This window comes from Phalacrocorax aristotelis, chromosome 12 (assembly GCF_949628215.1).
Source record: "Phalacrocorax aristotelis chromosome 12, bGulAri2.1, whole genome shotgun sequence".
In the NCBI taxonomy this organism is placed as follows: domain Eukaryota; kingdom Metazoa; phylum Chordata; class Aves; order Suliformes; family Phalacrocoracidae; genus Phalacrocorax; species Phalacrocorax aristotelis.
In genome coordinates this window covers 6705562-6720112 of record NC_134287.1, presented here as the reverse complement: position 1 = coordinate 6720112, position 14551 = coordinate 6705562, and the positions used below count along the sequence as shown (strand labels likewise).

The 14551-nt window shown below is 34.6% G+C and overlaps 1 protein-coding gene across 2 annotated transcripts in view; it reads left to right on the top strand.

Annotated features, from left to right (window-relative positions):
* The window catches only part of ADGRA1 (adhesion G protein-coupled receptor A1), a 291609-nt gene that overhangs the window by 170788 nt on the left and 106270 nt on the right, over nt 1-14551 (top strand). Inside the window, exon 2 of one of the 2 annotated variants that reach the window (XM_075107278.1) lies at nt 14194-14276. The exons of the other annotated variant lie outside the window; for it this stretch is intronic. Coding sequence (XP_074963379.1) covers nt 14217-14276 — 60 coding nt within the window. The 5' untranslated portion in view covers nt 14194-14216. The remainder of the gene's footprint in view (nt 1-14193; nt 14277-14551) is intronic. 2 annotated transcript variants of the gene reach the window in all.

The following is a 14551-nucleotide window of genomic DNA, read 5'->3' as shown; positions in this document are numbered from 1 at the left end:
TCTACAATTCTTATATTTGTTTAACATAAGTTTTAACATGTAAAAATTAATATACATTATGTTTTTTGAAAGTAGGAAAAATTTATTTTATCGCTTTTTTCTGTTTCATAGGTGCTTAGAACAAACTTTAAAATGTGTAATTACAAGTTCATGTCCCTTATTTTCTTATCATGCCCTTTGCCACTTCTCTTTCAGCAGAAAAAAAGCTTATTCTGCAAATAACATCAGCCATTTGGAAATGTTTTCTGAATTTCATTGTTTATGGTATTGATGGTTCAGAGACATGTATTATGTTTAAAACTTAAAGTTATTTAACTGGTTCTCTTTTAACGCTAGGTACAGTTTGGACTGTTAAGAGATTAAATACAAGCCTGTGAAAATTACCAACTTGTATTTGATATAAAATTCTGTTATTTCAACTCACATTTGCTTTCTTGTCTGTTCCTGGACAGACATGAATCATTTTGATTTTATGTATGCTGTCAATATATATCTGAGAGATATGCTGTCACCCTCTCATCCACAGTAGTTGGGTAAAAGACTGTTTCCTTCTGATTTTCTGCACCATTGCTGTTGTTACAGAAAAGTTCTCTTTGGGATTTCCCAAAGGGCACTATAAGATTAGTTTCCTGGTTATAAACTATTGGAGTCCTTCGTGTGCATTCTTCTGTTAAATAATAGTTTGTACAGTAATTAAGATAAATCTCATAACAAAAGCACACTGACACTGTAACAGTTAATAACACAGTACATTAGTTGTTAGAACGTCTTTTAAGTTAACTTAATGGTACAAAAGTAATAATGAACAAGCAGAATACTGAGTACTAGTGAAATTCCCATGTCTGAATTGACATTTGAGGAATTATACCCCAACTCTAATTTTCTTACTGTGCTATTAATCAACATTTTACTTTTTTTAATAGAATTGTATATCAGTTGAATATTTTCAGCTACTCTTTTCTAAATTATTTGTTTTAATGCCTATTTTATTTTCACTGAGGAAATTGATGCTGGCTAAGAGAACATACTTCAACATAAAAGAAATCATTACATTTTGTTTCTCAAAAACTTTTTTACTACACGGTTGTTTAGCTAATTGTTACCTATTTTGTTGTTACAGATGGCATTTCACGTTTCTAAAGGGATAGTTTTAGTAACTGTAGAAGTGTGTGTAAAGGTGGTTTGTTTTTTTTCTGGGTTGGTTTGATTCTTGTTGGCTTATGTTGGACTACAAATAGTTTGACAATGACAGAGAGTTCACTCAAATATATTGCCTTGATGATTAGCAGGTGATATGGCTGGAATTTTTTTTCTGAATGTGGGTTCATCTCCTAGAAACTCTAATTGTTTCCTGACTTTCCAGTCTCCAGCTGTATATGATAATCAGGGGGAAATGGCCAGTGGCACAGAGGTGAGGAGGTTCCTTTTGGAGGATTCAAACCCTGCACATGGCATAAAGGTGCTCACGTGAAAGGTACAGTCTTTTTCCTTACAAAAGTGACAGTGTTGGCTGGAGCTCCTCTTAAGGATCTGACCTGCTCAGGGAAAATGCAACAGTATATGAGGTCATGTATCAAAGATTGTTTTTTGGGTTTTGTGGATGTAGAGAAATTAATCTGTGCCATTTTCTATGTGGTAGTTAAGATGCTATAATTCTTCTGTTGTGTGAGTTTTCCAGAGGCTATGTATATATATAGAGCCAGATAGATAGTCATTACTGAATATGTAGTTGAAGTCATTAACGGAATGCAACGTTTCAGTCCAGGAAGTGGGTATGTTATCTCTGTATTTTAAGCACAGTGTAGACCCAGGGGTGCAATTACGTAGAATACCTCTTTTAAACTGACTTATGAAGAGACTACTATATCAATGAGTTGATTCATGAAAAGACTAGTATGCTTCAGAACTGTCTTCATGACACTGGAAGTGAAATCGGAGTTAAAATACTACTGCCAATATTGCCTTCCTGCTTACAAGGAAATTGGGCAGAATGCTGTTTCTGTGTTTTTGGTGAGCTTAGCTGGGAGAAAGAATTCTCCCCTATTTTATTGTTATTTCCAAAAAAAGGCATGACAATACTAGTAGAAATCTGTCAAGTTTCTTTTTTGGGTTAAAGGATTCAATATTTCCTTATTTTATTGACTGTTATCACTTTGTAGATCTTGAGAGATGTTTTGTATCATGGTGAATCCAGAAGTATCTAGCATATTCTGACTCATCAGTCTAAAAATATATATAAAAATCTGTGAAGTAAAAAATTTTCTGGCAGTAGTTGTTGATGTAATACAGTGATAGTCACTAAAAGTACACAGATGAAATAATGATGTGAGACATTTTTTAAAGTGTTTTAAAAATCAAGGTAAAGTTCTGGCATTCTCTACTGTATGAAAAGAATGGTAAACTTGTGTGCATCTACGAGCACATATGCACATACACCTCCGTGTCTATAAACAATTTTATCACAGCATTTTTAAGCAGTTTTTATGGTTTTGGGGACTGGAGTCCTGGTTCCTGTGTGTATGAGGTTAGCACAAGTTATTCTGGGAAGGAATCGTGCACACATGGACAAGTAATATTATGTGTTTATGGTGCCTGTAAGGTATTTGAGTTTGATCTATTTTCTGAACTTTGGGGATGTATCCTGAAAAAATAAAGAGGGGAAACAAAGCAGAAAAGAGTGAGGGAAGGAGAGGGGGGAAATAGTTATCTCAGTTGAATCAGTTTGTTGGTTTACAGTCATCATGAGATCGCTCTCTGTTCTGTTAAAATGTGTATTGTTGAAGGGTGTGGGAAGATGGAGAGGTTTGGTGATGGGGGAGGAGAGAGTTTTTCATTTGTTTTTTAAAAAAAAAAAACAAACCACAAACAAAACCTGATGACAAGACTTGTGTTATTAGGAGGGTTGACTGAGACTGTCATTGTTCATTCTTGTCTGCCATTTTAGACTGAATGCCATGTGTTACTGCACGACTACTGTCCCAGTGGGCGTCTCACAAAGTTGTGCATAGCATTTCTTGAGCAAATCTCAATGAGAAATTGACTTTTAACTAATGAATGTTGATATGCTGATTCATGATCATAGTGGGATCTCTTCCCGCATTATTGATTTATGTAAGGTTAGCATAATATGTATTAAATAGATAAAGGAAAGGTTGTAAATTAGTTGTACTGTTATTTAACATAGTACATACGGACCTGAAAAAGTACAGGTCTGATCATAGCATAACTTCCTGACTGTGAGTTATAAAAATCACATCTTCAAAATTCCATAGTTCTACATAAGAATTCATTCCTTATTCTAAATTATTGTTATTGTATTCCCAAACTGTCAGTGCAGGAATTTACAGGTGTTAATTGAGTTTCCAAATCATCAGTGAAGGAACTTGCTGGTTTTAATGCCAGAGTAGTTTTTAATGAAGCACTTATGCTCTGTTTTACAGAGGAAGGAATTCTAAATAGATATTAACTGTATGGCTTTATACACAGCCATTCTAAGTGAAGTTAATTTGCTTCTCTACCTTTTTTTAGGGATTGAAACTCATACGCAGCTTTGCTTTGTTTCTGAGAGTTTGCGAGAGAACTTAATGATGCAATACAGACAATTATATTTCCTTAATGAACTTGAGAGATCTTAAATTACTCTTCATTCAGGCCTTGCACCGTTTTTTTTCTATTGTTATTGATGAGTTACTAAAAAGTAATTTAAAAAATACTAATCAGAAGTTACAACTGTACTTACGATAGCTAGAAATATTCAGTGCTTCAGTAAGAAACTTGAATCTAATGTTCTGTTAAATGTTTGTGAAAAGTGTTGAATTTAGGGATATAAGCAGAGACACAAAGGGTCAGTCCAAAGCTCAGTTTAGCCTTGTTTCCTGCCTCTAGTAGGAATCTAGTAGGCTAGATGCTTTGGGAAAAAAATATAGAAAGAAAAGGAAACGCAGTGGTATTTCTCTTTTTATATCCACCTTTGTATGCCTTATCGATTTCCTGAACAGACTATATCCGGAAGATTGTCAATACAGGAAACTGGTTCCTTCTTTGGGAAAAAAAAAATATCTGAAGTTTTGAGACATCTTAGTGGATCAGATCTTACAGTACCATACTTGCTTTCATTTATTCACTGAATTATTATATGTTCTTATTTGTTCTTAGACATAGAAATAATTCTCTTTCTTAATGTGCCATGAATGCAAATGTAAAAACCTGAGTGATTGTTAAAAATCCCACATCTGTTAACATCCTCTCTGTGTGCGTGCACATATATATTTATACAGTATCAAACTGCAGTCCTGAATGTTTTCTGCCATTAATCCTTGTACTGAATTTTTTCATATGCCCTGTGTTACTGTTTAAAATAATAAAAGAAAAAGTTGGCCAATTGTTTTAGATCAAAACAGACTGGAGGCTATGAATTATGGATAGGCAAGATAACACTGAATTGTTTTCTGTTGCTAAATGTAGATTACAGCCCCTCAGACCAAAATTCTGATGAACCAGGGTTGAAAAACACAATGGCTAATTCAATATGTACAGGTCAGACATAGATGTAACAGCTGTGTAGTATATGCTTCACTGACCAGCATATGCTGCTACTCTGAAAGAAAAAGAGTAAACTTAGGACTTGACACTTTAAAAAAAAAAAACAAAACATTCCTGTGACATTTTATTACAGAAAGCCTCCTGTATTTCGTAAGCTCACTTTGATCAGTACTGTGTAAAGTGTCTAACAGATTTGAAATTCTTACTAAATATAGACTATCCAAGTTGCATATAATATCAGACTTGCTGAACTGAAGAGTTATTTACAGCTACGTTGTGTTTCTTCAGCCTTTATTGCCACACTTCCGATGATAGCAGTCATCTACAGAAATGCCACAGAACATCAAATACACTATTTAAGTGGTACTGATCATTTAAATGTGTACATTCTTAATTTCCACATAAAATAGGATTAAACATGCATTCCAAAATATTTATTATTTATTAACAGCTCCTGTTCACCAGAACGATGGTTTTCAGTCTCTGTAGGCTTTAAGTGTACTTGATTGATTTGGCATCTATATTTTAATCCTTGCTTTTCAGAAATTTCATGTTTGATTTAAGTGAAGTCTGTAGTAAGTAAAAGTCTAATGGGAGTGTATGTGAGAATGTATGTAGTGTATTTGAAATAAAGTGCATCTTACCCTTAGAGTAGCTTAGTTTAATTCTGCCAAATAACAAATCAAATCAAACGGCAGAATCAAGCTTCAGCATTAAGTTTTTCTCCACAGTACAATTGCTAGAGTTTCTTTAAGGAAGGAACTTTCAGAGGATCAGACTGACTGGGTACCTTTTACTACAGTGGTTCTCAGTGATTTTTATCTTGGTGATTCATTTAAGCGTGGAACATCACTCTAGATATAATTGAAAACTAGCAGTGAATGTTAAAATCTATTGGTAGCTGACTATCTGCAATAAATACTCAGAAAACCTACTGCTGTACTATTTTGTCTTGATTTACCGTTGTATAATCCCAATGGAATCACTGCACTGAAAAAGGAGTTTCTGTTTAGTTTAGCTAATGATCTGTGAGTTCCTGGAAATATCGTACCCAGTTTGTTATCACTTTATAAAAAACAAAGCAAACATAAAGTGACTAGGGCACTGCTTTTTATCTTAATTTTAAAAACTCTAAAAGGTTGTCTTTTTTTTCCTAGCATTAGGCTCAGGGATGTCAAACTTAAATCAGTGAAAGTTAGATAATTCAGTAACTATCGAGACACTATAAGCGTGAGCTGGTAACCAGTTGCTTCTCATAATTATCTGCTCATCCTTGATAGACAATAATGTCTTTGATCAGGCTTATGCTAGTAGCAGTTGCTTATGTAGCAGACATGTCCTGGCAATCCTGTTTCTTCTAAAACACTGTTACCACTAGGAAGAGTAAGGCACCTAGATGATGATTTTCTTGCCAATATGCCTTCCTTTTTCAGGAACATGGATACAGTTGATAGAAGCTACCATGTATTTGCTGATTTGGCAGTATCCTTTTAAGTGGTACAATAGTAAAATTGATTGGCCTTATATTTCAGTCGAAATAATGGAAGCTTTTATAATTATTAGGATCTGAGAATAAACTTCTTTTGAAATGAAATGGGTTTTCTGCAACTGGGCTGTGGGTAGGAGAATCAAAAAATTAAATATACCTTCTGTAGGCAAAATGTGCAGATGTGTCATGTGTAGTTGTTATATAACCTGGAGAGTCAGGGAGGAGATGTTTATTCAGCTCAGTGAACAAGTACTGGAGTGAGGTTCACAACCTTAGGACACTAAATTAATCATCATCAGTGCAAGAAGGGAACAGGCTACAGATTTCATGTACAGCTATGGTGATGTCTTCACACAACTATGAAGAAGAAAAAAGTGTAGGAACATTTTTCTAGTGCTAGAACTCTTAAGAACTCCTTTTCTCGTGTCATGAGCTTTGCTAGTGCGTTCTCTTGTGCTGTTGTGAAAGCAGACCATGCTGATTTGCAAAGAAGAAATAATGGAACAGCTCCATTTTTCTTAACTGTTGAAAGGGCTTGAGAGAGCGCAAGCCTCTCCCCTCTATAGGTGTCATATATATGTATATATATATGTATTGAAATAATGCATCAAAATCGAAATAATGCATTAAAATTCATTAAAAAGCAATAAGTTCTGAGTTGCTGAAGAGATTATTTTAGACATAACAGTTTATAGTGGCACTCCATGCATTATTGCTTCATTTCCCTTTGTACTCAGGTTAAGGGTATGGTCTACATGCAGACACTGGGGAAGATTAACCTGAATGAATTTTGAAAGTGTTTAAATGAAACCCTAAGTAGGCATCTTTATCCAGAATCAAAGTAGCTTTAATTCAGTTCAGCTGAATTGAATTAACTCAGCCAAATTGAATTCAGGCCACTTAGTTATGAAGAAAAGTATCAACAGAAATATCTGAGTACAATTTATTCATTTACTTTAAATTAAGACTTTTAATAACTTGTTCTAATTTTTCTTGATTGTCCCTTGTACACATTCTTAACACATGTACACTCTCCAGATTTTCCCAAAAATTTTCCTGTGGAGTGTAAGAGGCTCATTCTATAATACTGCTGCCATGTAGAATAACTTTGTCTTTATTTGCTTAATCAGTCTTGAAAACATAGACATTTTTCCTCTCCCTTTTTCTCCATCTCACCTTGTTATTTCATTCTGGTTGAGTGTTTTCTTCTGTGAAGCCATGCAGGAGGACTGGCTGACCTCTCATTATCCCAATAAGGAGTAAGGTAGATAATTTTAATTGTGGAACTACATACTGAAAAATGCTGTACCCTTTTTATCACGTGGCATTGCTATAGCTCCAAAAGCTGTGTTACAGCTGAAAGGGACTTCTGCAAAATGCAATGTGCAGAAATTGCTAGGAAGGTTTCAGAGTCTAAATGCATACTTAGGGTAATTTGCTTGACCATGACATCTTTGAGATGTCTTTATACAGTTTCGTACTGTTACATAATAGTAGCTCTCTTAGTAATTATCCTACAGTCCTTTGCACCCTTAAACAAAAATAAATTTAAAATGAAAAAATAATAAAATGAAAGGATATGAGAAATTATTCAGGTATTTTTTTATGATGGATAAACAGCAATAAAATTGAAATGAAGTGAGTATAAATTTACTGGAACTATGTCCCATAACAGGGTTGTACAGCCAAGCCAGGCAGAGCGCAGCATAAAATTTAATAAAAATACATATTAATTCCTCAGATATTATCTCTGTAGAGTAAACAAGCATGTAAGTCTACAGAGCTGAATGAAGAAAAACTTATCAGTGAGGAGCCTCAGGTGCATAAAATTTTCATAAAGCTGCTGACAGCACGTGTCAAGATACCCAGCTGCTTTTGTCATCTTATATCTGTTTATATTTTCCTATGGTATTGGCTCCTAAGTACTTATTTTGAAGTACAAGCACCTTATAACCCTTAAGCAGCAAGATAAATGTTTAGTGTTAGACTACTGTTTGTTGGAGTAAATCCTCTTCCTGCCTGCCTGATCACAGAAAGCTTTGCTGGTTATGTGGCTATGTTTTGTTAAAAGGCACAAATCTCACGCTGTTTGAAAGAAGCGTCTGCATTTTCAGGTTGATCATATCTAAGTGTAGTCAGACAAACTTGTTGGAATTTGTTGTATTCCTACAGGTTGTGAGACTTGTAGAGTAGGAAGAGAGTTAGAGTAGTGAATCCATCAGACCTGTACCTGTTATCCAATCCATGGCAAAGTACGGGAGCATTACAGTAGTAAATCCTGCTTCAGTGATTATTGCCAGAGGATGGACAGGCCATGTCTCCTGATTGACTTCCCAGAGCATTGGATATACACAAATCCATAATAAGAGAAGAATCTTGTATGAAGGAGTTGCAATTTGTTTTAACACCAGCTACTCTGTGAAATCCATGTGCTCTGACAGCAAATCACAATGTCATCCTCTTTCTTTTTTAAATACTACTCCTTACAATGTTTTGAATAATGTCTTTTTAAAAAATAATCTGTCACTATTTTTTTTGCCTAAGAATTCCTTAGAAGTTAAATCAGACCTTCTGAAGCCTTGCCTGTGAGGAATTTGCTTATTGATTGAGCTAATCTAGAAGAATCACTACAAATTAATATAATCAGGACTGTTTTCACCCATTTCTCTCTCACTACTTTTTCAATCTCTTCTATGACATTTTTATTTCTCTTTCCTTTATTGTTTATTATGTCCCTTCTCTTAGGATTCATTTTTCCATTGATTCTGTTTTCTCTAGAGGAAGGCAATGCATTAGAAACTAATCAGGTAATGTGTTTCTTTTCCCAATAATGTACTAATGCACTGCTTATCACTTAAACTAATCTTTTGATATTTTGGGCCAGTTTTAAATTTTTCCTTTCTCGTCTCTTGACAAAAGAAGCTGTCAGGCACATCTTGCCCTTCAGCTGCTTGTGGTGCTTCTGCTTATGCTCTGCAGATAAGGTGACTGCCAATGTATAATAGGCAGAAAACCTCATGATAAAGCTGGTTCTGGTAAGGGCTGAATACAAATTTCCATTTTTGCAGTGCAGAAATTTTTAAGGAATTGGTGGTTTATTATCATATAAAGAAAGAATGTCATCTGTTGAGTGCTGTGTAGCTACCTTAGGCAGAGAAGTATTTGAGAGGTCTATGTTATAGGGGTTTTCTGATTTTTTTCTTAATAAAAAGTGAATGTTTGCTAAAATATTTATATTTTCAGTAACTATAAAAATTGATAGTTGTGATTGCCCAAGGTTAAAATCGTTTTGAACGTGGGATTTTTAAATTAAAATCTAAACAATTTTAGACATGATAGATGTAAAAACTTTTGCTGAAATGTTTCAATAATTTTTAATTATTTGAATAGTCTTCCCATGATTCTGTGAGCAAATATAATACTATACAAAATAGTAGGCAGACTGTGTATCATGTTTGTATTTGGTAAAGTAAAAGGATGTCTGGTTGCTGGGGGGGCGGGGGTGAAAGGCAGTTTGGCTTTTTTCTTGTCTTGAGTGTTTGCTTAGCCCACAATCAAAATAAAACAATGTCATTGCTGGGAAGGAATTTATGAACAGGAAGACTCCTCCTAACTGAGCAGAGACATTTCCCTTGACAAGCAATGGTAGTAACAGCAACAAGGTAATACACAGTTGCCTCTGTGTAAATCTCTGCAGAGGACTCTTCATGTCACCTAACCATTTCCTTGAGCTTCCCAAATAAAATAGTTGCACTGTCTCGTCATTCTGATCTCAATTTTCAAAAGACAGAAATTAAAGAACCCTGCATTATACTCTAGTATTAATACTATATTTTTTTTTAATACAATGAAAACCTAATACACGTTGTTAGGTAATGAATCTTGTCAAGAGTTCCTTTTCACAGCCAATATAAGATATTGACAAAGGCCAGTATATCATTGACAAAGTTATTAAAATGTTGAAAGCATACAGGTCTGGTATTACAATAAATGACCTGTATCTTTAAGAAAAAGAATCAAATTAGCTCTGAACACAGCAATATCTTTATTAGCATTCTACTCAGCAATGTATATATGCTTTTAAGATTGTACATGCACTGGATAATGCATGTAAACTAGATTAAAGGTGTAAGTCTTAACTGGTTTTGTCAAGTGCTTTGAAAACAGATTGATACTGAGATAAAAGCTACTGCTGCTTGGAGGACACAAGGGAAGTTTCTTGCTTCAAGAGAATGAGTCCATTTTTACCTCTGGTAAATATATGGTAAGCTTGGAGTAATGGAGACGCAACTTCATTTTTTTTGACAAGTAACATGCATCGCTGTGAGAAAGGGAGGAGGATTTTATTAGCTGCCTAGGTTAGCAAATCACACTCTCAAATTAAGCATAGTTTAACAAGGTTTCTTAAAATGCAGTTTCAGATTAAAATCTGAATTCAGGAAATAGGATGTCATGCTGATTCAAGAAGTTTGTGAGAGAAGCATGGACCAATCTCCTTCTAGAAAAATAGTTAAGAGTTTAACCCACTGATACCATTCCAGTAATTTTATATAAAGATTGACCTGTGGCCTCAGTATGATGAGAAATCGTGCATGTCTAGTATAATGGGAAAAAAAAGGGGAAACTGCTGTTGCTGTGCACCAGCAATACCCCTTTCCAGGACTTCAGGTGAAGGACTTCAATGGATAGAAAGTGGTATTTCCAGATGTTTTGGGAGAACTTGAGAGGTAGGAGCCATATGCAAAGTATATTTCAGTAATAAAGGAATTAAAAACTTAAATACAAGTAATAACATTAAATTGTGTGCAATTTACTTTAGCTTCCATTTGAAAAAGAGAGAAGGCAGCATGAATTTTGACAGATATCAAAATTCTAATGATCAATGAAAATTATAGTGTATTTTACCCTTTACATCTTTCCTCAGTTCCCTTTTGTAGAAGCTCTATTCTTTTTCTTTTTTCCATGATCTTCATGATAGTTCAACCAAGATAACAATATGTAGATGAGACTTTCAAGCTTCACAAGTAAAGTAAATTTTACAGCTTGCATTGAAATCTTTGCAGCCAACTTGGAAAACCAGCCAAAATATTACACCCATGTTATGTACAACATTGGCCAAGCAGCCTTCAATTCATGTCTTTAGTATCCACCTGTTTACTTTTGCATCACTGGTGGTTTTGTTGTGAAAGCAATAATTATTTTCCTCCAAATTAAAGAAATTCAATAAATAATCATTAGACAGACTCCTTGGAGACCATCTCAGTAACAACTGGCTAGATAATTAGAAAACAACTAGATTAGATAATTAGAAAAAAATGATACATAGTACATATTGAGCCAGAAGTTCTTTTTAGGGTTGAATTGCTATCGGTTCTTTTTTCTCAGCAAAGATTTTGTATTATTTAAATATGTGCAATATAAACAATGTACAGGTATCTCAGCAACTGCTCCATTAAGTTTTATAAATACCTAAATTACAATAACTACTACCACTGCCATAAGTTAAGAGAAGCTAAATAAAACTTCACTCATTATATTTCAGAGTTTTTTAATAACGTGTTGCAGTCCTAAATATACAGATAAATCAAAACAAATGTGTTACTGTCATGAAATAGGATGAAAGATGTGCACATTCACAGTGCATTTACTGTGCATAGTTTACTAGAAAATAATCGTAAAAAGCCCTCTGCAGGTGCTACAAGAACTGACCAACAGAGTACAAGCATTCATGTATTGTACAGTTATTGAAAACATCTGACATGTCATTCTGCCAGTCAGATCTCCTGCAGTCATGTATTTAAACAATAGAAGAGCTTTCTTTTGTTATTTTGTAATTTACTAGTCCTTCTGTAGGTACTTTGGTCTCTGATTATTTGCAACAATTCAGTTTAGATGTGGTAAATTATGATAATCAGCACTTGCATATTTTTCTGCTTTTCTTTTACAGAGGTTACTTCATATCAGGCTAATAATTTTCAAGTGTTAGATATACATGCGAGTTGGCTAAAGAGAAATAGTAAACCTTATATTTTCCTGATTATTGGTAATGTAGTAATGTGTGGGGAAAAATGACTCATATTACCAACATTATAAACCACAAATCCTTTTCTTGAAAGGCCTGCAGTTGATGAAGGTGTGCCTGCTCTTGGTTTGTTTGCATTGTTGACATTAGCATGAAGAGCAAGCAATAACTATGCTGGTGCTTTCTGCTCTTCTTACCACTGCAGGTTGTAGAAAATAGAGGCCTGTTGTGTCATTAATCTTGTTAGAAGTGGTCTGAATTTTTCTACTTTTTCTGAAATGGTCACTAGATCAATTTGAGGTGGAGAGGCTGAAATAAATAATTATTTACTTGGTGTGGCTGATGCATTCTGTGCTGACCTTATCAGGATCAAAGAGATTTAGTATCAGTGAGGCCAACTGACGGACAAAATTATGTTATAAAGTAAAATATTACCTCTCCTAAAGCCTCAATATTGCTAACTGTTATCAGAGAAATAAATCTGAGTTTTAGATACCCACAGTTTTTTAAGAAGTGAGATATTTATCACTGCCTTTTGTCTCTAGAAATATCTACCTTCCTTTTCATATTATGAATCAAGGGACTCAGGTGTGAGCAGGCCTGTTATTGTGAAATCATATATATCTATACATGGTTTAGGCCTGTCTGTTGTCAGACAGCTGTTTTCAAAACTACTTACAGGAAATTAGTTTGCACTAACGGAAAATAGGAGTTGAAAGTATTGAAATATGCTTGCAGTAGCCTATAAATGATGCATCGAAAGTGTTCATTTTGAAAGGGGTGAATGATGGATATGCAAATGAAATTGAGGCCCGTTCACAGGAAAAAAACATTAGAATTTATCTTAAGTTTTCTGTAAATAATATCCTTACTGTTGTGGTTGGCATAGGTTTGATGTAAAATATTTATATAATATGAATTATAGTATGCCCTATCTACTTTAACACCGTGAGCAGCTAACAATCTCATAGAACAGGAAATGTTACTGCTACCCTTTCTTCCATGTGTTTAGATTAGTTCCATGGCTTTTTGAAAGCTTGGAACATATTCACTATTCAATGCTTTCTGTTTTACCATAATACATAAAGAAGTTGTGAGAAACATAGTGGGATAAGAGAAGGAACCAACAGTTACATATCTGTCCTAATATATTAAAATTCAAAATTCTGTCTTAAAAGTCACCAAGAAAAGAGAAACTAATTAGTCCCTTTTATCAAGATCTATTTGATGTTGAAGTCTGAAAGTACCACAAGTGATTTATAAATTTTGGGGACCATTTTTTCTAAACACTTCAAGGGACATTGATTTTCCTTTTTTGATTAGCATCTTATGGCAGCATGTATTTACTTGCCAGGCAAGTAGGGTGGGGGGTGGGGGGCAGGCAGGGGAAGAGACATGATTTTGTCTCCCTCTAGGAGAGACAGACTTGTAGACGTTACTAGTGACAATAAGGAACACAGGGTCTGGAAACTGAATAAAATATTTCTCTACCTGCAGTCATACTAAACTGGGGAAGCAGTAACAAAACTTTCATTTTTAGAATTATTTAGATTTTTGTTATATAATATGTATTTGTATACATATATGTGTGTGTGTATGTGCAAGAGAGATACTTGATGAAAAGTTTGTTCCAGGGATTTAAATTAAATCTTAATAATTTTGTACCCTGTCGTGCCAATACTGAACACGAGGGACCTCACTAGTGCTATTGTGTTCCTTTTCAGTACAGATGACCTTACTGGTAAATCCTTTTTTTTAAACAAAACCACATACAAACAAACAAAATAATCCAAAAAATCAAAACAGAGAATAATTAAGGGCTGCCCTAGATCTTTTGGATCATCTGCATTTGCCCCAAAGAAATTAAAAAGTTTACCCTAACTTGGATTTTCTGCATTTCGGCTTCTGCTAGTATAATTTTAGTTTTGTTTGCAGGGCTTGGGGTTTTGGTTGGTGGTTCTTGATTCTTTTTTATTTATTTAAAGTCATGGATACTCTTTAGTGGTTAGTTTCAGGCCATTCTCTTCTTTCTGTGGTTGAATTTCAATATTATCGGCCCTACTTACTAACTGGTCAAATTGTTCACCAGTTTTGAAATAAACAGTTGAGTACTTTCATTCTGATGTTTAATGTCTTCCAGAATGGTGTAGATAATGTTTCTTGATGGTGAACCCATCTGGGCTCCTGTGCCACCCTTGTAACACTTCTCAGGCCATCACAGGGGTGAGTCTTCCAATGCTTTAATTTTGTTTTCTGGCTTCTTATTCCTCTTACTGGTCACAAACAACATAACAGAATAGCTTCCTTTAAAAAGGCAACTTCCTTTCACACTTCTCTAAGTCTGCAGAATTAGCAGGAATTCTTACTCCTTGTCTATTTCTTGGTCTATTCTTGCTGTAAGCTCAAAGTATTATGAAGGCACTGGTGAATCTCCTCCCAGACTCCCTCTTTCTTACCCTATATTCCACTAACCAGAAGTCATCTTCCGTGCTTGTGAT